This window comes from Anopheles coustani, chromosome 2 (assembly GCF_943734705.1).
Source record: "Anopheles coustani chromosome 2, idAnoCousDA_361_x.2, whole genome shotgun sequence".
Classification (NCBI taxonomy): domain Eukaryota; kingdom Metazoa; phylum Arthropoda; class Insecta; order Diptera; family Culicidae; genus Anopheles; species Anopheles coustani.
Genome location: NC_071289.1, coordinates 89,034,227 through 89,056,092, shown reverse-complemented (window position 1 = coordinate 89,056,092; position 21,866 = coordinate 89,034,227). Strand labels below are relative to the sequence as shown.

General features: G+C 41.7%; 3 protein-coding genes across 4 annotated transcripts; 1 reads left to right on the top strand and 2 right to left on the bottom strand.

Moving 5' to 3' along the window:
* The first annotated feature begins 1,758 nt into the window (after positions 1-1,758).
* LOC131266269 (coiled-coil domain-containing protein 102A) lies at positions 1,759-21,818 on the top strand. Of its 2 annotated transcripts, XM_058268715.1 has the most exons (6): positions 1,759-2,124; positions 17,248-17,358; positions 17,993-18,312; positions 18,367-19,015; positions 19,084-19,358; positions 20,923-21,818. In XM_058268715.1, the coding sequence occupies exons 1-6, from the start codon at positions 2,023-2,025 to the stop codon at positions 20,984-20,986; spliced, it is 1,521 nt and encodes a 506-aa protein (XP_058124698.1). In that variant the 5' UTR covers positions 1,759-2,022; the 3' UTR covers positions 20,987-21,818. The 2 variants fall into 2 exon arrangements, with proteins under 2 accessions (XP_058124698.1, XP_058124697.1); XM_058268714.1 differs by having other exon boundaries at positions 17,993-19,015.
* Positions 2,527-3,184, bottom strand: LOC131266271 (lysozyme c-1-like). Its single transcript, XM_058268716.1, has 3 exons — positions 3,032-3,184; positions 2,815-2,967; positions 2,527-2,737 (listed from the first exon to the last, which is right to left on the bottom strand). Exons 1-3 carry the CDS (start codon positions 3,162-3,164, stop codon positions 2,601-2,603), a joined length of 423 nt encoding a protein of 140 aa, XP_058124699.1. The 5' UTR covers positions 3,165-3,184; the 3' UTR covers positions 2,527-2,600.
* LOC131266272 (lysozyme c-1-like) lies at positions 6,765-7,408 on the bottom strand. The gene is made up of 3 exons (XM_058268717.1): positions 7,276-7,408; positions 7,059-7,211; positions 6,765-6,981 (listed from the first exon to the last, which is right to left on the bottom strand). Exons 1-3 carry the CDS (start codon positions 7,406-7,408, stop codon positions 6,845-6,847), a joined length of 423 nt encoding a protein of 140 aa, XP_058124700.1. The 3' UTR covers positions 6,765-6,844.
* Positions 21,819-21,866: the final 48 nt, after the last annotated feature.

Here is a 21,866-nt window from a genome sequence, read left to right as displayed (position 1 = left end):
TCCTAATCTATTTGAACCGACTTCCAGACAGGCATTGATTGCCCGGTTGACGACAAATGTCAGTTCACCCTGATTTTGGGTCCCCGCATCCAAAAATCTGTACTTCTCCCCCCCTTAACTCTATGATTAGAAATGAGAATGTGTGCGTTGGTCGTTTTCTTAGGGAGAGAAAAGGTGCGAATGCGTCCTATGTATATTCTATCCTTTGCAACCATGCAACACCAAACTATCGCCAAATGCTTACTGTGTCGTTATACGCGTATAGGCACGTACTTACGTACGAATAGTATTTGAGATATGTGAGTGTGTTTCTTGTTGGAGCAACCACAGCATCATGTATTTGCGCATTCTGGTCATAGCAATCACAGAGTGCAGGCGCAAGTGCATTGAGCATCAAGTGTTATGATCGTGCCATTAATACTGCTGAGGTAAGAACAAACTAATAAACGTATGAAAATGATATAAATCTAGGTACTTTAAATCAGTAACATTCTAACTTTTTTTTACTTTTAGGAATGAAAACCAAAGCTAAAGAATGCGTCGAATGGTGCATGAGCTGGATCGCATATGCAGTTAAGAATTGGATTTTTCTGGGACGGCAAGTCCACTGCAGTGGCTGGAACTCTACACTGGTAAGTCAGAAAACAGTGTGATCGCAAATATCCGAATAATAAACATCCGATGACTTAATTCTCAAAAAACAAATGTTTTGATTTCACCGCAGCATTCTGCGGGTAGAAGAAAATATCACATTCGTAGAATATACCATACACACACACACCTACACGCGAGCTAGTCTCACCCACACCACCAAGCAAACCAATGCAAATGTGTGCGGCAATACATGGGCGATCCGTCAAATTTTGACTTGCTGGGAGGTTGCTGGGACTCTTGCTGGAAGTACATGACAGCAGCAGAAAATTTGAATTTCTGTCAACCGGGTGGTTTACATCGTCCCGCGACTCTTTCATGGATTGGGATTCGGATTTGGGGGTTCGATATACCCACCACTAGAACTGATGACATGATTGAAAATCCCACCACACCAAGGTTACGAGAAAGTCCAAGGTAACTTTGACAAAGCTTATCGCTTGAATTAAGCTTTGGTAGAAAAACCTGGTAAGAACATGAAATACCAAAACCTGGTATGAAAATGAAAATGCAACCTTCATTCCATCGGAAGAACGCCAGTCAAAAGCAGGCAGAGAAAGGGATATACAGCCTCAGCACCGACTCTCATCGATTGAGTCCGATCGAATTGAACTGCCAATTTTCATGCATATCACACGATTACTGTATCAACAGTTCTATTTGATTGCAATTTTAAGGACTATTCCTATCTGTATATCTACATAAACAGGTGATTTTAATCTCTAACTTGGTTATCTTTTGGATTCAGTACCATCCAACCTGTAGAAACAAGTACTGCTTCGTTCCAGCAACCGTGGCTATGTTTGAAAATTCAACACTCTATTCGGCCGAGTTAATTCGATCAAAGTCCGTGCCAAGGCCGCTTTTTTGATCACAGATGAACCAAAAATCCAAATCTATTGTCATTAAATTCAGAGAATTTTTTATTCTCAAATTAAACCAAAACTTAACACCCAAAACCACCGATTTCCGAACAATCAGCTTTGTTTACATTCATTGCGATAACCATTACAGAAACGAATCTTGGCTTTTAAACATTCAGGGAATGTTTGTATTCGGTCTGATTGTCAACTTTTTTAACCAAATAAAAATGGCAGCCGCATCAGATCGATCGTGTTATTTTGTGCATTAAAATCATAGAAATCTGCGTTTAGTCGGTAAATCCACGATATAAACTATGACTCGTTGAATATATTCCCTTGTGTGATGTGAAGTGTACTGAATTATTCCGTTTTTATCACATCGAACCACGATCTCTCAGTGTGCACTATGTGCTAGCTTTGAAAAGTAAAAACTGAACCTCTCCCGTGTTTTGAGCTAAGAACCAGCTTGTGGCCATTTAAACACTACGAAAAACATAAAATCTTCAAAATGTCGCAGAGCGCACCGAGACGGCATCCACCTAGTGGCGGTAATCCAGAAGTGAACAACATGTCGGCCAAATTTGTTGACACTGAGTGGGAGGCGCGGGAGGTGAGTGTCATCAGAGGAAATAAAACAAAATAAACCTGTACCACCCAGAAAAACTTACCACTTTCGGACGGCTGGTTGCTCGCGGGAAATCGAACGTCCTGACTCAAGTCGTCTACCGAGGACGCTACTGATGATGAATTATCTGCCACCGACGCACATCGTAATAAGAGAATTTCCATTAACCGGCCCAACATTCACTACCCGTATACCCTGCACACTTCACAACTGACTACAGCATCTGCTAGCTTGCCGACAAATGGCAACAAATATCCTATCTTCGGAGGCATTTCTTTCAATGAAAAAAAAAATCCGCATGACTGTCCGTCAACTCTGTACGATGTTATTGTTGGCGGGGGGGCATCGGTTTCGGAATCACACGCAAAACACATTTCGTCATCTTCGTATACTATGTATATTTTTGAAAGATGTACGTGGGGTATTCTATGGCCTTCTAAAGGCCGATAGAGGCCCCGCACCTAGAAGCACTCGCTAGTACTGGGCAATTTCTTGCCATTGCAGTTGTTCTTCCAACCGTACCAGGCATTAAAGCCGTGTCGTTTGTGTACCAGCTTCGCGCACTTGATGTCGTCAGTAATATCGTCGTTCAATAAACCTGTAGCAATGAACGAGATGAAGGAGATGAAACGAACATTATTGACGAATTATTGTCCCGGTGGATGAAGAACTTACTGCTGCACGCAATTTTGCAGTCATTTGTGCCATAACTCGAATCGCACCAATATTTATTGTTGATCTGAAACAGTCCGTAGTCGGTGGATCCGTTTTTATTCTTGTTAGTCGCCGAGGTGCTGAACGCACTTTCGTGTTGAACCAGACATACCCCTAGAAATCGGAAGAAAAGTGTTGCCTTTACACAACAGTTTTAACAACTGTTATAAAAACTTACAGTCCGGAAGGGCTGCTTTCGCAATTCCATTGGCTGATAACACTTTGGCTAGCTCACACTTGGTGAACGTCTTTCCGTCGACAACGACGCAACCAACAGCAATGGCAAGCACGGTGGCAAACAGGAACCTCATGGTGAAGCTGTGCACAACTTATCGGTATTAACTCGGAGCTGAAACTGAAAATGAGATGGACAGCAAACTTGCGCCCGCGTTTTATACCCATCTTCGCTGGACTCCTTACAGCACTATGAGCTATGAGTTGTTTAAGTGGTCAATAACCGTAACATTTGTGTGGCAAATAAGAACAGTAAAACATCGATTTGTTCTACCTTCACCAACGTTGTTATCTTCATTGCGTTACAACTGCGCTAAACACGTCCGTTATCTCCACAGAGTTATCAGGACCAAGTTTTTGTAAGCTACAAAGAATATGAACCGCAATCGCACGTTGGCCTATCGCTAAGAATATTTTCTGTCCAACGTCGATGGCTCTCCGTTCCATTGTGTGACGAAGAAAAGTAGGACCAGGAATCACCCGCAAGACCTTGGCGATGCCTGTTGTCGGGGATTTTGTTTGCAATTCCAACGGGGATTCACAGGAGCTCAATTCTTTTTGTCGCACGTAGCTTGATTTTTGCGACAATGGCAGTCTGGGCCAATTTTCTAACCGTTCAGCTGTCGCAGACTGCCATTTTATAAGAGATGTATATGTTTTTGAGTGATATATAAGAACGAAAATATGTATTTATATCGAGTATGCTTCTGTCTCATTTATTTCCATTGCATTTTTGAATGTATCAATCATCCACTAAAGCATTCGGCAATACTGGGTAGAGGCTTTCCTTTGCACTTATTGACCCATGCAACCCAGGCACTGAATCCATGACGATTGTAGATAATTTTAACGCATTTTAAATCATCCGTGATGTTTTCGTCCACAAGAGCTGTGCAATGAGTATAATATTTAATTAGATGAGATGGTTCGAGATGTATATAGCGAGAAGAAACAGTAGCACGACTCTTACCCGCACAGGTCATTTTACAATCCTTGCCAGGAACTGAGGATGACGAACACCAGTATCTATTGTTGATTTGAAACATTCCATAATCCATTGAACCGTCTGGGTTTCTGGCGTTGATAGCTCCAGTATTAAAGCCGCTCTCATTCTGCGCAATACAAACCACTGTCCAATGTAAAAATGCAAGTTATTAATAATAAGTTAATCTCAAATGTCTACTGAGAAATATGAAAAATAACTGCATATTTCCTACTTATGGTCGGGAATTTGCGACCTTGAAAATCCGAAGTTAAACAGCATTCGTGCGAGTTCACATTTCGGAATAATTTTACTATAAGCAGTGCTTAAGAACGCGAGAATGATTGCGACTACGTACAGCTTCATCGTTGTCAATCCGTAAGCGGCTACAATATGGCAAACGCTAAAAATCCGTACCGTGGTAGTACCCCATTTTATACGCTAAATTTTGTTTGCGTACTTCAGCAGGCCACGTACTATCGAGATATCTTGGGCAAGTATTTTTCACCTTTGAAACTCTAGCCCATGGTTTATGTTGTCGTATGGTTTATGTTTCTAGAAGCTTCCTTTAAGTCTATTTATTTAGTTGTTTCAGAAGGTGTGCGTTGGGAAACCCGTTTGAAATCCCGAAACAACAGGTAGAAAGCAAAAATGTTAGTTGCTTATCAAGCCTTCTACAGTACGGTCCTATTGCTCTACTTACAGGTGGAAACTTTTACTTTAGCAAATCTTTTGGTGAATCTCGTGTGAATTTTACCATATGCTGTGCTTAAGAAAAGATGAGCGATGGTCAATTTAATGCTATAAAAAATAACCTAAAGGCTAAATGTTTAATAGTTTAAAATAGAAGCTGCTTTACTAATTTTCAAACATCATGTTAAAAACTAAATTATTCACTGAATCAATCGGAAATACAAGGTAGATATTTTCCTTTACATTAGTTGACCCCTTGTGAGCCTGGAACTTTGAATCATCCATTATGTTTTCGTTTAAAATAGCTGTACGGAGTACAACAATTAGTCAGAGGAAGTTAAGAAGTTTGTATCAGGAATGTAAGTGAAAGTAGAATGGATCTTCCACAAGTTATTTTGCAACCTTTTCCGCAGCTGCTTTCAGCTTATCACATAAGATTTAATTTGTCTACAAAATCAGGTTTGGTGTTTCGGGCATCGGAGTAAGTTATCGCCATCGTTCACATGGCGATATAACTCTGCCGTAAGCAGTGCTTAGAAAGGCAAGAATGGTTGCGTTAACGTACATAGATTTATAGTTTTCAATCCGTGATCGTTCCATGGTTTTCAATTTTATATGTCAAATATTGTTTGTTTAGCTGCGAACGATACATGTAAAACAAATATGTTTCTCCTTGAAAATAGCTTCGACAATGTTGTGCTATCGTTTACTTCATGTATCTTCCTTTTAGTTAGAATCTTCCTCTTAGTCCATTTAGTGGCTGTGTAAGTTGTTGAGCGTTGAAGCACATGGAAATGATTACAGTTTTCGAATCGATGATATGAAGATTTCTCGCGAAGGGTTTATAGGGAAGAAGACTGTTTTATTGATTTTCAAAAACCATTTTGTCAAAATCGATCATCGCATAATACATGTGGAAATACAGGATAAATTTTACATTCGCACTTATTGATTTATGTGAACCTGGAACTAAATCCATGGCATCGGTAGATAATTCGAACGTTGTTTAATTCATCCGCAATGGTTAGGTCCGCAAGAGCTGTAATGAATTAATTCATCAGAAAGTAACGTGCTAAGGCTGCTTATTTGATCACAGATGAACCAAAAATCCAAATCTATTGACATTAAATTCAGAGAATTTGTTATTCTACAAATTAAACCAAAACTTAACACCCAAAACCAACATCGGAAACTACCGATTTCCGAACAATCATCAATCAATCAACAACATTCATTGCGATAACTTCTTTCTTCTTTCTTTCGCTATGCGAGTCGGGGTATATCCTCCTACGCTAAGTCGAACGTTTGTTCCCTTACTCGTAATCAGAGGCGTACCGACTCTGTCCGAACTCCTATGAAGGGGCTCGTCCTTTAGGACCGGCTATAAAAGCCATATGTCCACCCGCCGTCCACGGGAGGGATAATTCCTTCCGTTGTCAGGACACAAGAACTCGTGGTCCGCTTGATTGACTCAAACAGCACGAGATGTGCGGCAGCTAGGATTTGTCTGACCTGAGCTCCAGCTCGGCGTGACCACGCGGTCGTGCCGTAACCTTACTTTTCCGCTAACCCTTTCAGGAAACTTGTGCACTGCTAACCTCCGCTCTGATTCACTACCGAACTGGAACTGATTGCGATAACCATTACAGAAACGAATCTCGGCATCTAAACATTCAGGGAATGTTTGCATTCGGTCTGATTGTCATCTTTTTTATCCAAATAAAAATGGCAGCCGCATCAGATCGATCGTGTTATTTTGTGCTTTAAAATAATAGAAAACTGCGTTTAGTCGGTAAATCCACGACATAAACTATGACTCGTTGAATATATTCCCTTGTGTGATGTGAAGTGTACTGAATTATTCCGTTTTTATCACATCGAATCACGATCTCTCAGTGTGCACTATGTGCTAGCTTTGAAAAGTAAAAACTGAACCTCTCCCGTGTTTTGAGCTAAGAACCAGCCGGTTTCGGAATCACACGCAAAACACATTTCGTCATCTTCGTATACTATGTATATTTTTGAAAGACGTACGTGGGGTATTCTATGACCTTATTCTAAAGGCCGACAGATGCCCCGCACCTAGAAGCAACCGCTAGTACTGGGCAATTTCTTGCCTTTGCAGTGGTTCTTCCAACCGTACCAGGCATTAAAGCCGTGTCGTTTGTGTATCAGCTTCGCGCACTTGATGTCGTCAGTAATATCGTTGTTCAATAATTCTGTAGCAATAAACGAGATGAAGAGAATGAAACCAACATTATTGACGAATTATTGTCCCGGAGGACGAAGAACTTACTGCTGCACGCAATTTTGCAGTCATTTGAGCCATAACTCGAATCGCACCAATATTTATTGTTGATCTGAAACAGTCCGTAGTCTTTGGATCCGTTGTTATTCTTGTTAGTCGCCGAGGTGCTAAACGCACTTTCGTGTTGAACCAGACATACCCCTAGAAATCGGAAGAAAAGTGTTGCCTTTACACAACAGTTTTAACAACTGTTATAAAAACTTACAGTTCGGAAGGGCGGATTTCGCAATTCCATTGGCTGATAACACTTTGGCTAGCTCACACTTGGTGAACTTCTTTCCGTCGACAACGGCACAACCAACAGCAATGGCAAGCACGGTGGCAAACAGGAACCTCATGTTGATGCTGTGCACAACTTATCAGTATTAACACGGAACTGAAACTGAAAATGAGATGGACAGCAAACTTGCGCCCGCGTTTTATACCCATCTTCGCTAGACTCCTTACAGCACTATGAGCTATGAATTGTTTAAGTGGTCAATAACCGTAAAATTTGTCTGGCAAATAAGGACAGTAAAACATCGATTTGTGCTACCTTCACCAACGTTGTTATCTTCATTGCGTTACAACTGCGCTAAACACGTCCGTTATCTCCACCGAGTTATCAGGACCAAGTTTTTGTGAGCAACAAAGAATATTGTAGCATACGCTATGCACAATCTTAACCAGACACACTTTTATTGATCGATGCCAATCTATTCATACTTGATTCAACCGAAATTATAAAGATGCAGCATAAGCAAATTCCGATCAACGCATCGAAACAGCGCAACTCATAAACAAGTTGCGACTCGATTGTGCGCGAGCATTGCACCCTAGTAATATGACCCATGGCAAGCCGGCGTCAGGGCATTCGACCCAAGTAAGCATGACCCACAGCGGGCCGGATGTTATGAAACAGACAGGGAACGATGCGCGCTAAAACCTTTGCGCGATCGAAGTCAACAACCTAACTATTCTTGAAAAACATCAATATATCCAATCAGCATTTATAGAACCGATAAACAACTTTTGTAAAGTAGGTCAGCCTCATTACCAACACTTATTCAACGACCTGTAAACTAACCCTAAGAAACCGTTTAAATAAATCGATACCGAATAGACCACAGAACTATTCGGTGGACACTGATCGGACGTGGTCGTAACGCCCGTCGCGCATCCAGTAAATTAAAAACTTCTGAGTTTTCATCTAAGTCCAAGTTGTACACGATGGCACACCCTTCGCTTCGATAAGTCCGCGACCGCGAGTGGTTTCACGCAGTATTCGTAGATACATGGTGACCACGAACTATGGATAACGGAATATCCACCACAATATGAACCGCAATCGCACGTTGGCCTATCTTCTTCTTCTTCTTCACTTCGTCGAGGATTTACTCCAGTACGGCTATTGAATCCAGCTTCCTGGGCCTTCGCAAGCTAACCTGGAGACATAGACCTCTATTGGTTAAGGACTGGCAACTAAAGGCCATATGTCCTGGTTTCCTGTGGTTTTCGATTTTCTGTAGGCGTCGCCTTTTGACTGCCACCATGCGGCCAGGAGCACTGCTAGCCAACCACGCTAGTGCGCAGTCAAAATGCGGCTGTTCACCCGCCGTAACGAAAGGAATATTTCCTTCCGTTTGTCAGATCGCACGAAACTCGTGATCCGCTTGATTACTCAAACAGCACGAGATGTGCGTCGGCTAGGATTTCTCTGACTTGAGCTCCAGCTCGGCTTCCATTGTGTGACGGAGAAAAGTAGGACCAGGAATCACCCGCAAGACCTTGGCGATGCCTGTTGTCGGGGATTTTGTTTGCAATTCCAACGGGGATTCACAGGAGCTCAATTCTTTTTGTCGCACGTAGGCCGTACGCCGGTAAGCTGTCGCAGACTGCCATTTTATAAGAGATGTATGTCAATGTTTTTGAGTGATAAATAAGAACGAAAATATTTATTTATATCGAGTATGCTTCTGTCTTATTTATTTCAATTGCATTTTTGAATGTATCGATCATCCACTAAAGCATTCGGCAATACTGGGTAGACGGCAATACTTTCCGTTGCACTTATTGACCCATGCAACCCAGGCACTGAATCCATGACGATTGTAGATAATTTTAACGCATTTTAAATCATCCGTGATGTTTTCGTCCACAAGAGCTGTGCAATGAGTATAATATTTAATTAGATGAGATGGTTCGAGATGTATATAGCGAGAAGAAACAGTAGCACGACTCTTAACTGCTGTTTAAACATGCCTGGAATTCCCGGTGGCGGGAACGGGAAAAAGTAGCCCGGTTTCGACAAAATATCCAGCGGGAACGGCTTATTCGTCCGATCTGTCAAAGTGAAGCTTTGTTTACGTTTTAGTTTGTTTACGTGATCTAAATTGGCGGCAGGTAAAAGTGGAATTGTGAATCATTATCAAATTTAAAGTTTATGAATGGTGTTGTTGAGTTCCTCCTCCAAAATTTTGCGTAGAAGACTACTCGCATTTTGGTTTCTCAACAACAACATCGGCCGCATCCATATACGTTGCCCATACCGACGTTGTTGTAGCAAGCGAATGAAACTTTTCATGAAACGTTTCAATTAAGCAAATGCGTCCGTTCCCGCCAGGTCGTAGTTTCGCGTTTTTTAAACATAGCGGGAACGAAATCCGTTTTTTTCATATGGAGTTTCCCGTCATCCAGCGGGATTCCCGCTGGACGGCGGGAATATCCGTTCGATTACCGCTGTGTCTAGCCGTCGCTTTACCCGCACAGGTCATTTTACTGTTCATCTCCACATAGCGAACTCTCCTCCGTCGAACTGTCGAACTCAGTTCCCGCAACAGCTGGGAAACTCGTAGGAAACTGGTATGAAACTCTTGACAGCACTAGCAAAGCCCCTCGTTCTGACGATTAATAACTGACGGATTAAGAAGAAGCGAAGAAGACCGAAACAAATGCGTGTCCACTTAGCGAACTCGGGAAACTCGAAACTCCATACAAGTTTGACAGGAGTTTCACCAGAGTTTCCTATGAGTTCGCTATGTGGAGATGAACAGTTACAATCCTTGCCAGGAACTGAGGATGACGAACACCAGTATCTATTGTTGATTTGAAACATTCCATAATCCATTGAACCGTCTGGGTTTCTGGCGTTGATAGCTCCAGTATTGAAGCCGCTCTCATTCTGCGCGATACAAACCACTGTATAACGTAAAAATTCCAATTGTTAATAATAAGTTAATCTCAAATGTCTACTGAGAAATATGAAAAATAACTGCATATTTCCTACTTATGGTCGGGAATTTGCGACATTGGAAATCCGAAGTTAAACAGCATTCGTGCGAGATCACATTTCGGAATAATTTTACTATAAGCAGTGCTTAAGGACGCGAGAATGATTGCGACTACGTACAGCTTCATCGTTTTCAATCCGTAACCGGCTACAGTATGGCAAACGCTCATTCGTACCGTGGTAGTACCCCATTTTATACGCTAAATTTTGTTTGCGTACTTCAGCAGGCCACGTACTATCGAGATATCTTGGGCAAGTATTTTTCACCTTTGAAACTGTAGCGAAGTGCTTATGTTGTCGTATGGTTTATGTTTCTAGAAGCTTCCTTTAAGTCTATTTACTTAGTTGTTTCAGAAGGTGTGCGTTGGGAAACCCGTTTGAAATCCCGAAACAACAGGTAGAAAGCAAAAATGTTAGTTGCTTATCAAGCCTTCTACATTACTGTCCTATTGCTCTACTTATAGGTGGAAACTTTTACTTTAGCAAATCTTTTGGTGAATCTCGTGTGAATTTTACCATATGCTGTGCTTAAGGAAAGATGAGCGATGGTCAATTTAATGCTATAAAAAATAACCTAAATGCTAAATGTTTAATAGTTTAAAATGGAAGCTGCTTTATTAATTTTCAAACATCATGAAAAACATAAATTATTCACTGAATCAATCGGAAATATAAGGTAGATATTTTCCTTTGCATTAATTGACCCCTGTGACCCTGGAACTTTGAATCATTCATTATGTTTTCGTTTACAATAGCTGTACGGAGTACACCAATTAGTCAGAGGAAGTTAAGAAGCTTGTATCAGGAATGTAAGTGAAAGTAGAATGGATCTTCCACAAGTTATTTTGCAATCCTTTCCGCAGCTGCTTTCAGCTTACCACATAAGAGTTAATTTGCCTACAAAAATCAGGTTTGGTGTCTGGGGCATCGGAGTAAGTTATCGTCATCGTTAAAAGTTCACATAGCGATATAACTCTGCCGTAAGCAGTGCTTAGAAAGGCAAGAATGGTTGCGTTAACGTACATAGCTTTTTAGTTTTCAATCCGTGATCAATTACAGTATGGGAAGTGTTCATAATCCGTTCCATGGTTTTCAATTTTATATGTCAAATATTGTTTGTTTAGTTGCGAACGATACATGTAAAACAAATATGTTTCTCCTTGAAAATAGCTTCGACAATGTTGTGCTATCGTTTACTTCGTGTATCTTCCTTTTAGTTAGAATCTTCCTCTTAGTCCATTTACTTGGCTGTGTAAGTTGTTGAGCGTTGAAGCACATGGAAATGATTACAGTTTTCGAATCGATGATATGAAGACTTCTTGCGAAGGTTTTATAGGGAATAATTAGGCCCGCAAGAGCTGTAATAAATTAATTCATCAGATAGTAACGTGATATGCGGAGAGGTAATTGTACCACGTCTCTTACCCGTACAGCAGGTTGACGCACACCTGTGGCAATCATCAACAATCCGCTGCCCAGCAAATAAAAAGTAATTATGTCGCAGATTTCGATAAAGAATATTTTCCTACTTACGTTTCGGAAGAAGGATTGCCGGAATTCCCCAGCTTAGTAGCTCCTTCACGACTGTACATTGCGTAACTTTACCGTAAGCGACACTTAAGAAAGCGAGAAAGATCAAGACAACGTACAACTTCATCCTGTGGAATGTTTGGCCAAGTAAGGGAGAATCAATGATGCAGATCTGTTTTATACAGCACGTCGATCGTACGATCAAAGACATTCATTTACTTCTCGAAGATAGTGACAACATAGCGATTGTAGATGTTTCAAAAAATTTGTACCAACTTCATCCTGGTTAGAAAAATATATTTATTCAGCTGCTTATGGAGACGGGGATGGGTGGCATTTTCGTTTACGAGACGAGACAGGGGATTTTTTAAACTCCACAATAATTTCGCGTCTCCGTGCAAAAGCGTGTTTTGTTTTTTACAAAAAAAATTAACTGTGGTGTATTTCGTAGAGAAAAGTGAATAACAGTGAATAAATTCTTCAAAGGTAAATGAAAACGTTGTTATTTTCATATTATTTTTAAAAGCCACTTTTCCATCAAAATCAAAAACACATCTTTTTTGGTCATACGATACATATTTCACCACCTTCTTGCGTGATGTGCTCTAGAAACATGGTAAAACTTGAAAAAAGATCTCGTTTAGATTCAAATTGAAATCGAAGCTGTTTTTTAATGTAATCATTAATCATGAAACCCCATTTTTAACGTATGAATTATCCACTGAAACATTCGGAAACACTGGGAAGTGTTTTTCCCTTGCACTTATTGACCCATGCAACCCAGGCATTGAATCCATGACGGTTGTAGATCAATCTCATGCATCGCAAGTCATCCAAAATAAAGTCGTTCAAGAGATCTGTACAGAAAAAAAAATTAATAAGCCAGTGTTTCCACGTGAAGCTAGATAATGCCAATGCACATAAAGTGCAAACTTTTTTCTCCTTTCATACGGTCACGACGTAGCGATATCATTGTGTGGGTCTGTATCCCTAGTAGATTTTTAGAGGAATTTGTCCCAAATTCTTCCCGATTTGAAGGTGTTTGCCTAGCTGGTTCAGGTGACGGCGACGTTTGAGATTTTTTGAGTCTCCGGTCCTCCAGAGAACCGTGTTGTTTTTCAGAAAGATGCCATACTCTGGAGTAAGGAGTAAACATCCTGATAAACAATGGAGTAATGTAGGTTGGACTGAAATGTGTTTTCAGTTTGTGATTTTCGCGACGAAAGGAAAAATTGTTTCCGCTTGCTGCACAATGCTTGCGTAAAAATAATTAAACGCTGTAAGAACATGTCGTGGGTTCGAATTCCAACCGAGACCGGACCTTCCCCTGTACGAGAGGACTGACTATCCACGTCCAACAGGAAACAATTCTCGTAAGCCCTTAACGGGCAGGCATGACCAACAAGGTCGTTACGCCAAGAAGAAAAAGAAGAATAACATATTGTGACTGAAAGTTTCAGCATAATCAATCATCAATTTGCTATAGATTTGAATTTCTCTTATACTTTTACCATGGAAGACTAACGCCTTGTCCTTGCCTTCTTGCAGTCCCAGCGACAGTGCGAGCTAGATCAAAAACACATCTTTTCTGGCCAGAGAATCCATATTTCACCACCTCACGGTGGTGATGTGCTCTAGAAAAGTGGTAAAACATAGAAAAGGTCTCGTTTAGATTCAAATTGAAATCGAAGCTGTTTATTAATTTCATTATTGATCATTAAACCCCATTTTTAACGTATGGATTATCCACTGAAACATTCGGAAACACTGGGAAGTGTTTGTCCCTTGCACTTATTGACCCAAGCAACCCAGGCACTGAATCCATGGCGTGCGTAGATAGTTCTCACGCATTGCAAGTCATCCACAATATTGTCGTTCAAGAGAGCTGTACAGAAAAAATAAATAATAATAAGTGGGTTTTTTCTCATACAGCTAAATAATGCCAGAAAAGCACTAGAAATGATGTAGCTCTTACTTGCACAGGTAATGTTACAATCTTTTCCGGGTGTTGAGGTGGGTGAGCACCAATATTTATCGTTGATTTGGAACATGCCATAATCTCTGGAACCATTCGTATTCTTGGTGTTGAGCGCCGCAGTATTGAATCCGCTCTCGTTCTGAGCTATGCAAATGACTGGTCGAAAACAAAGAAATATATTATAGTTAGTCATGAAACCTACTAAATTACGGTCTTTTTTGCACTTGCTACTTACAATCTGGAATTAGTGCATCAGGGAATCCTGCATTTTTCAGGATTTTTGCGAGTTCACATTTCGAGTAGACTTTGCCGTAAGCCGTGCTGAACAGGGCAAGAACGATTGTGGCAACGAACAGCTTCATCGTGTTGAATTTGCGATCAAGTATAGGGCTTAGTAAATGATGTAAATCTGTTTCCAGGTACCTTCTTTTATACAGTCTCTCGGTCGTACGATCGAGACATCATGTGCAAATATTTTTCTCCTTTGAAACACAGACAACGTAGCGATATCATTGTGTGGGTCGGTATCCCTAGTAGATTTTTCTAGAAATTTGTTCCAAATTCTGCCTAATTTGAAGAAGGTGTTTACTTAGTTGGTTCAGGTGAACGCGATGATTGGGATTTTTTAAGTTCTTCGGTCCTCGGGAGAATCGTTTGGTTTTTCAAAAAGATGCCTTACTCTGACTCGTATGGTAGAATAAACATCCTAATAAACAATGGAGTAATGTAGATGAAACTGAATTGTGTTTTCAGTTTGTGATTTTCGCGACAAAATGAAAAATTGTTTCCGCTTGTATAATACTTCCGTAAAAATAATTAAACGCTATAAGAACATATTACGAGCTGTTTTTTTAATCATTAAAACCCATTTTTGACATATTGATTATCCACTGAAACATTCGGAAACACTGGGAAGTGGTTTTCCGTTGCACTTATTGACCCATGCAACCCAGGCACTGTATCCATGGCGTGCGTAGATAATTTTCACGCATTGCAAGTCATCCATAATATAGTCGTTTAAGAGATCTGTACAGAAAAAATAAATAATAAGCCAGTGTTTCCTCGTGAAGCTAGATAATGCAAATAAAGCACAAGAAATAATGAAGATCTTACTTGCACAGGTAATGTTACAATCTTTTCCGTTAATTGAGGTGGGTGAGCACCAATATTTATCGTTGATTTGGAACATGCCATAATCTTTAGATCCATTCGCATTCTTGGTGTTGAGCGCCGAAGTATTAAATCCGCTCTCGTTCTGAGCTATGCAAATGACTGGTCGACAACAGTAAAATATATTATAGTTAGTCATGAAACCTACGACATTACGGTTTCTTTTTGCACTCGCTACTTACGATCTGGAAGTTGTAACATATGGAACAATCCTGAATTGTACAGGGTTCTTGCGAGTTCACATTTCGTGAAGATTTTGCCGTAAGTGGTGCTGAACAGGGCAAGAACGATGGTGGCAACGAACAGCTTCATCGTGTCGAATTTGCGATCAAGTATAGGGCTTAGTAAATGATGTAAATCTGTTTCTAGGTACGTTCTTTTATACAGTCTCTCGATCGTACGATCGAGACATCATGTGCAAATATTTTTCTCCTTTGAAACACAGACAACGTAGCGATATCATTGTGTGGGTCGGTATCCCTAGTAGATTTTTCTAGAAATTTGTTCCAAATTCTGCCTAATTTGAAGAAGGTGTTTACTTAGTTGGTTCAGGTGAACGCGATGATTGGGATTTTTTAAGTTCTTCGGTCCTCAGGAGACTCGTCTGGTTTCTCAAAAAGATGCCTTACTCTGACTCATATGGTAGAATAAACATCCTACTAAACAATGGAGTAATGTAGATGAAACTGAATTGTGTTTTCAGTTTATGATTTTCGCGACGAAATGAAAAATTGTTTCCGCTTGCTGTATAATACTTCCGTCAAAATTATTTAACGTTATAAGAACATATTATGACTGAAAGTTCCAGCATCGTCAATCATCAATAGTTTATAAATTTGAATTTCTCTTATACTTTTACTCTTATAGAAGACTAACACGCCTTATCCTTGCCTTCTTGCAGTCCCAGCGACAGCGCGCGCTAGATCAAAAACACATATTTTCTGGCCATAGGATACATATTTAACCACCTTCTAGCGTGATTTGCTCTAGAAATATGGTAAAACATGAAAAAAGATCTCATTTAGATTCAAATTGAAACCGATGCTGTTTTATTTATCATTAAAACCCCATTTTTAACGTATGGATTATCCACTGAAACATTCGGAAACACTGGGAAGTGTTTTTCCCTTGCACTTATTGACCCATGCAACCCAGGCACTGAATCCATGGCGTGCGTAGATAATTTTCACGCATTGCAAGTCATCCAAAATATTGTCGTTCAAGAGATCTGTACAGAAAAAAAATTAATAAGCCAGTGTTTCCACGTGAGGCTTGATAATGCCAATGCAGCACAAGAAATAATGTAGCTCTTACTTGCACAGGTAATTTTACAATCTTTTCCGGGCGTTGAGGTAGATGAGCACCAATATTTATCGTTGATTTGGAACATGCCATAATCTTTAGATCCATTCGCATTCTTGGTATTGAGCGCCGAAGTATTGAATCCGCTCTCGTTCTGAGCTATGCAAATAACTAGTAGATAACAAAAAAATATATTATAGTCACTTATGAAACCTTCGCCATAAAGGTCTGTTTTGCATTCGCTACTTACGATCTGGAATTTGTGACATAGGGAATCCTGCATTTTTCAGGATGTTTGCGAGTTCACATTTCGTGTAGATTTTTCCGTAGGCCGTGCTGAACAGGGCAAGAACGATGGTGGCAACGAGCAGCTTCATCGTGTCGAATTTGCGATCAAGTATAGACTTCAGTTAATGATGCAAATCTGTTTCCTGGTGCCTTGTTTTATATAGTCCCTCGATCGTACGATCGAGACATCAAGTGCAAATATTTTTCTTCTTTGATACAGTCACGACATAGCGATATCATTGTGTGGGTCTGTATCCCTAGTAGATTTTTCGAGAAATTCGTCCCAAATTCTTCCTGATATGAAAAGGGTGTTTGCCTAGCTGGTTCAGGTGACGGCGACGTTTGAGATTTTTTAGTCTCCGGTCGTCCAGAGAACATTGTTGTTTTACAGAAAGATGTCTTACTCTGGCTTTGGAGTAAACATCCTGATAAACAATGGAGTCTATAGAAATGTGTTTTCAGTTTGTGATTTTCGCGACGAAATGAAAAATTGTTTCCGCTTCCGTAAAAATAATTAAACACTGTAATAACATATTGTGACTCAAAGTTCCAGCATAGTCAATCATCAATTTGCTATAGATTTGAATTTTTCTTATACTTTTACCATAGAAGACTAACGCCTTATCCTTGCCTTCTTTCAGTCCCAGCGACAGCGCGAGCTAGAGGAAGCCCGGGCACGTGCCGCGCAGATGGAGAAAACTATGAAATGGTGGTCCGACTGTACGGCAAACTGGCGCGAAAAATGGAGTAAGGTAGGTGTACATTAACCTGTCGGGAAACAAACTTTGCGACCATTAGCATTCCCATATAGAACGCTTAAGGTTTGTGGGGGAATTTATTTGCGACAGCATAAAATTCTCCTAGTGACGTATTTCTATAAGACAGCTAGACCGGGAGGCTCGTGTGGAAGTTAGGGCTAGCAAAACGGGGCACCTTTATTGAATGAACATATTAAATCAATATTCTAACCCTGAACTATGCGACGCTATCGTGCCGGGAGGGTTATTTTTCCACTACCCACACCATCTTTTTCCATGTTTTGCTCGTTGAATACAATCATCGGTAGTTCACAAAAAGAGACCTCCAACGAAAGTCAACTGTTTCCACCTGAACAAACAAACAGTTCCTTCAACAGCAGCGTGTCGCTGGTTTGAGTTGTTGTGCCACGCATCAAGTGTTCTGTTGACGTAGGTTTTATTCCGGAAGCGCAACAAAACGTTTGAAAAATGCGTACATGTTTCGTGGAAATGCTCGAAGAGCTCGATAAAGACAGTGCTCGTGTGCTGTCTGCAATTGAGGTGAAGCATCCATCCATTGTGATCCTCTAAAGTTAAACAGTAAAGCATGTTTCACATTGTATTTACTTATTATCATTCCATATTGCAGGTGAGAACGGAGCGCAACAAAGCTCGCGATGAGGCGAAACAACTTCGCAGCAACTTGGAGGCCGCCATCAAGGAATCGAACTCGTACAAGCGCGAAAAGTGCGAACTGGAGATGCAAATAACGCAACTCAAAAAAGAGATGGAAAAGGTGCACACGCTCATGATGAAGCACGCCGGTCGCTTCAACAAGGCTAGTCTGGACGCGGCGGACGAACCGGACCGGGACGGACGGGGCGACAACAATTGTTCGCCAGACATTTCCTCCGACGGGCTGAAGAACGTCAACAGTGAGGACGGTTTGGTGACCAAACTACCGAATCTGCCGGACGACGGGAGTAGCGCGATGGCAAGCCTACCGCCGGCCACCGGGGTGAGCGCCGATCTCGACATCGAGGAGTACATCCTGCAAGGTGGTGCAATGCCGAAACATTCCGTAGAGTTTAAGGACAAGAGCGAGCAGATGGCGGAAGAGCGTCGGCTGATTCAGCAGCTATCGAAGGACGACTACGACGAGGACTATCTGCTGCAAAAGATCTCGATGCTTCAGCACCGGCTGGACGATGCGCAGAAAACGATCCAGCTGGAGCGGGAGGAAAAGAATGCGGTCCATCGGAATCTCGAGAAGACGCGCCAGGATATGCAGGAACTGCGCGACAAGTGCGAGGAGCTACGGTCAGCCAAGCAGGATGCCGTGCGGGAACTGCTGACACTGCAGGAGCAGCATCGGGTGGAGATGCGCATTACGCACAACTCACTGCAGGAGGAAATTGCCGCACGCGAAACGCTCGAGCGACGTCTGTGCGAGCTGCGCACGGAGTTGGAGCGACTGCAGGCGGAAAATGCCGCCGAATGGGGCAAACGGGAGCGGCTGGAAACGGAAAAGCTCAATATGGAGCGTGAAAATAAGAAACTGCGCGCCGAGTGTCAAGATTTGCAGGAAAGGCTGGAACGGAAAGGCCGCCCGCTCGTCAACAGTGACGTCGAGCTGCGGTCGCTGCAGCAAGAACTGATGGATAGGAATAAGGTAATCTAATTGGAGACTACGAAGTGTTTTCTTTTATTTTTATTTCATTTTATTATTCTACCCTATAGGAATTAAGCGACATTCGCCATTCGCATAGTAAAATGAAAAAAATGCTCTCTGAAGCCAACACTGAGTTGGGCCACGCGGTACGACGGGCAGAACAGTACGAAACGGAGGTGAAACGGTTGCGTTCCCGTGTTGAAGAACTCAAGCACGAGTTGGCCGGTGCTGAGGATGAACTGGATGCCGCCTGTAATCATGTGCGACGGTTGCAGCGCACGAACGAAGAGCTAAGCGGTCAAACCGAGGGTTTACAGGTTCAAATTCATCATCTACAAACGAGGTAAGAAAGGATGGTTTGGTTTCGGTTTAGCGATTGGATTCATTCATTAGCCATTATGCACCGCGCTTAGTGCACTGAACACTTAACCTTCTAAACACGATTTGTTTTTTTTATCATTGTGGTGCTTTGGAATTGGGTATACATTCGTCTGAGTGCTTGAGTGACCCTATCATCCTGAATAATATTTCGCTAGATCACATCCACTTCGGACATAGCTTCCTACACCTTTTTGTTAACCGGGTTTTTCTTTTGTTTCACATAAAATGTTCCAATGTGCCGGTGTTGACCGAAACGGGGTTATCAACAATTATCTCACAACCCCAACGTGCCTCGAAATAATCCTATAACTTTGGTTGGTGGCTAACTAATTGTACGGAAAACTAACCTCTCCTGCACGTGCTACTAACATCACAACCGGAAATTGGCTTCGCTTGACTTAGCAATAGCAGCAGTCCCAAGCAGCAGGGACACGAGCTGGGTAACTACAAGGCAACGAACCGCTCGAACTACACTGCCAACGTTGGGTACAAACCGAACATCAACGATCTCAAGCAACTATTCGACAACTCCTCATCGCGTCACTTTTCCGAACGAGGAGGTGGTGGTGTTGGTGGTGCAATTGGTGCTACTGGTGGACCAAAATCTACTGCTCCGCAGACACGTGACCATCCATCATCATCGTCCGGGTCCACTCAGCCCCCGTCCTACATTCCTCTCTCATCCGGTTCTTATTACGATGCCAAACCGAGCTACATTGAGCACGATGTGGCGTCGCCTCCTTCGCTGAACAACAATAAGTACGAGTTTGAACGGGCCAAGCAAAAGTTCGACAACATTACACGGGCTGCGGCGGCCAGTGCAAGCGGAGCGACGAGTGGTGGTGGAGGTGGCGGTCACAGCAAGGTTCGATCGTCGGGTGGAGGAAGCGGAGCACCTGGAAAGCAACACAATTCTTCAGGTGGTAGTTCCGGGATACCCAAGCGAAACACATCCAGCGGTCCGATGTTCTATGAGCAAAACGTTTTCCCTGGCAATGGAGGTAACGCTGGCGGTGGCGCAGAGATGCGTAACATTCGTGGCGGAGGGGATGATATGCCGCCGACCAAGAACCAGGGAGGACAGCATTGCAACGAAACGGTGCACCAGTTGTTCGATGCAAGTCCGGGAGCATACGATCAGTCACCGGTTTCCATCGGGGCCGGTTTACCCCCGCGTGGTCCGGCAGCACACAAGCCGATCAACATCGGCAAGATGAATGATGTCAATCTGGATGGGTTGAAGGTATCGGAGGATGATGAAGTGAGTACTTTCGCGTGAAGGCGGTCAGCTTACCTGATTAACTGTTGTGGCGAGCGGTTGTGAAGTTGCATATTAATTTTGTAGATTCAATAATGCTCCACTTGGTAGTTCGTAGCTTTAGGCTAGCCTTTGTGTGGTTGTGTGTTTAATTTAGTTCTAATGCATGATAGAAATGATTTTATTTAAATCGTTTTCTTGTGACCAACGTTTCAAATATATGTCCGTACTGAATGGGGTTTTCTTTCGTTATTTTCCATCTCAACAGACTCCGTAGCTATGGATCCACAAATCTCCTATCGGCCAATGATGATAATAGCGATAATGAATGACACACCGATAAAGAATACTACTCTCACACTCAACGAAGAGCAATAGACGTGCAGCAAAGGACACCGATGTTTAACATACTCTTCCTGGTCCAATTATTAGCAGACACTCAACTCCAGTGCTGCCATTAAAGCTCTCTAACCATTTTCTCGGTCGAAAATGTCGATGCTGCTAAAGCATTAGATATCATTGTTAGGTCTTATCGTACGCACCCAATATTTATGATGAAGATATTCAAAATCACGTGTTTTCCACTTGATCCAAGCGGAAAACTTCCCATTACAATGGACGAGGTACTTACGTTCTGGCACGTAGCTCAGTAATAAGCACCAGGGTAGCTATGGAGGAGGCATAGTTTGAGCAGCTCCAATTTCGATTCCCCAGAGTTTATAATCGAACAGCTAATTTCGGTTCTCTTACGCCAATATTGTGTAGTTTTCCGATATCCTAGGTCAGCTTGTATTGGCCAGCACTAGTACAACAGAATGTAACTTCATTCCTGATACAGGTTGAACAGGTTCAACTAGCCGTAGAGTATACTGAAACGTAAAAGTATTTCTTACATACAATAAATTTCAACACAAGTATTGTAGTGGAAGATAAAGTTTACAAACTATCCGTGTGTACTGGTAAAGGTTGTTCGATGTTCGGTTTGATTTTAGATTCGTGTATTCCAGGAATAGAGGAAAAGGAAGGAAAAAACTAAAAGTACCATCAAATGTGAACAATGTTGCATTGTGTTTTTACAATCGCTTCCGTTGCAACCACTTTGACGATATTTTAGCAGATACCATACGAATGCAATAAAATAAAAGCCAGATAAACACACATAAAACCAACATAAAAACGATTCCAACGATTTTTATAATTTTAACTCATTTT

Excerpts from the sequence above, each read along its gene's own strand:
- LOC131266271 (XM_058268716.1), bottom strand. The coding sequence starts at position 3,164 with ATGAGGTTCCTGTTTGCCACCGTGCTTGCCATTGCTGTTGGTTGCGTC. Across the intron at positions 2,968-3,031 it reads GAAAGCAGCCCTTCCGGACT|GGGTATGTCTGGTTCAACAC; the intron begins GTAAGTTTTTAT and ends TCCGATTTCTAG. Across the intron at positions 2,738-2,814 it reads CTGCAAAATTGCGTGCAGCA|GTTTATTGAACGACGATATT; the intron begins GTAAGTTCTTCA and ends TCATTGCTACAG.
- LOC131266269 (XM_058268714.1), top strand. The coding sequence starts at position 2,023 with ATGTCGCAGAGCGCACCGAGACGGCATCCACCTAGTGGCGGTAATCCA. Across the intron at positions 17,359-17,992 it reads GGCGCGAAAAATGGAGTAAG|GTGAGAACGGAGCGCAACAA; the intron begins GTAGGTGTACAT and ends TCCATATTGCAG. Across the intron at positions 19,359-20,922 it reads ATTCATCATCTACAAACGAG|ACTCCGTAGCTATGGATCCA; the intron begins GTAAGAAAGGAT and ends CCATCTCAACAG.
- LOC131266272 (XM_058268717.1), bottom strand. The coding sequence starts at position 7,408 with ATGAGGTTCCTGTTTGCCACCGTGCTTGCCATTGCTGTTGGTTGTGCC. Across the intron at positions 7,212-7,275 it reads GAAATCCGCCCTTCCGAACT|GGGTATGTCTGGTTCAACAC; the intron begins GTAAGTTTTTAT and ends TCCGATTTCTAG. Across the intron at positions 6,982-7,058 it reads CTGCAAAATTGCGTGCAGCA|AATTATTGAACAACGATATT; the intron begins GTAAGTTCTTCG and ends TTATTGCTACAG.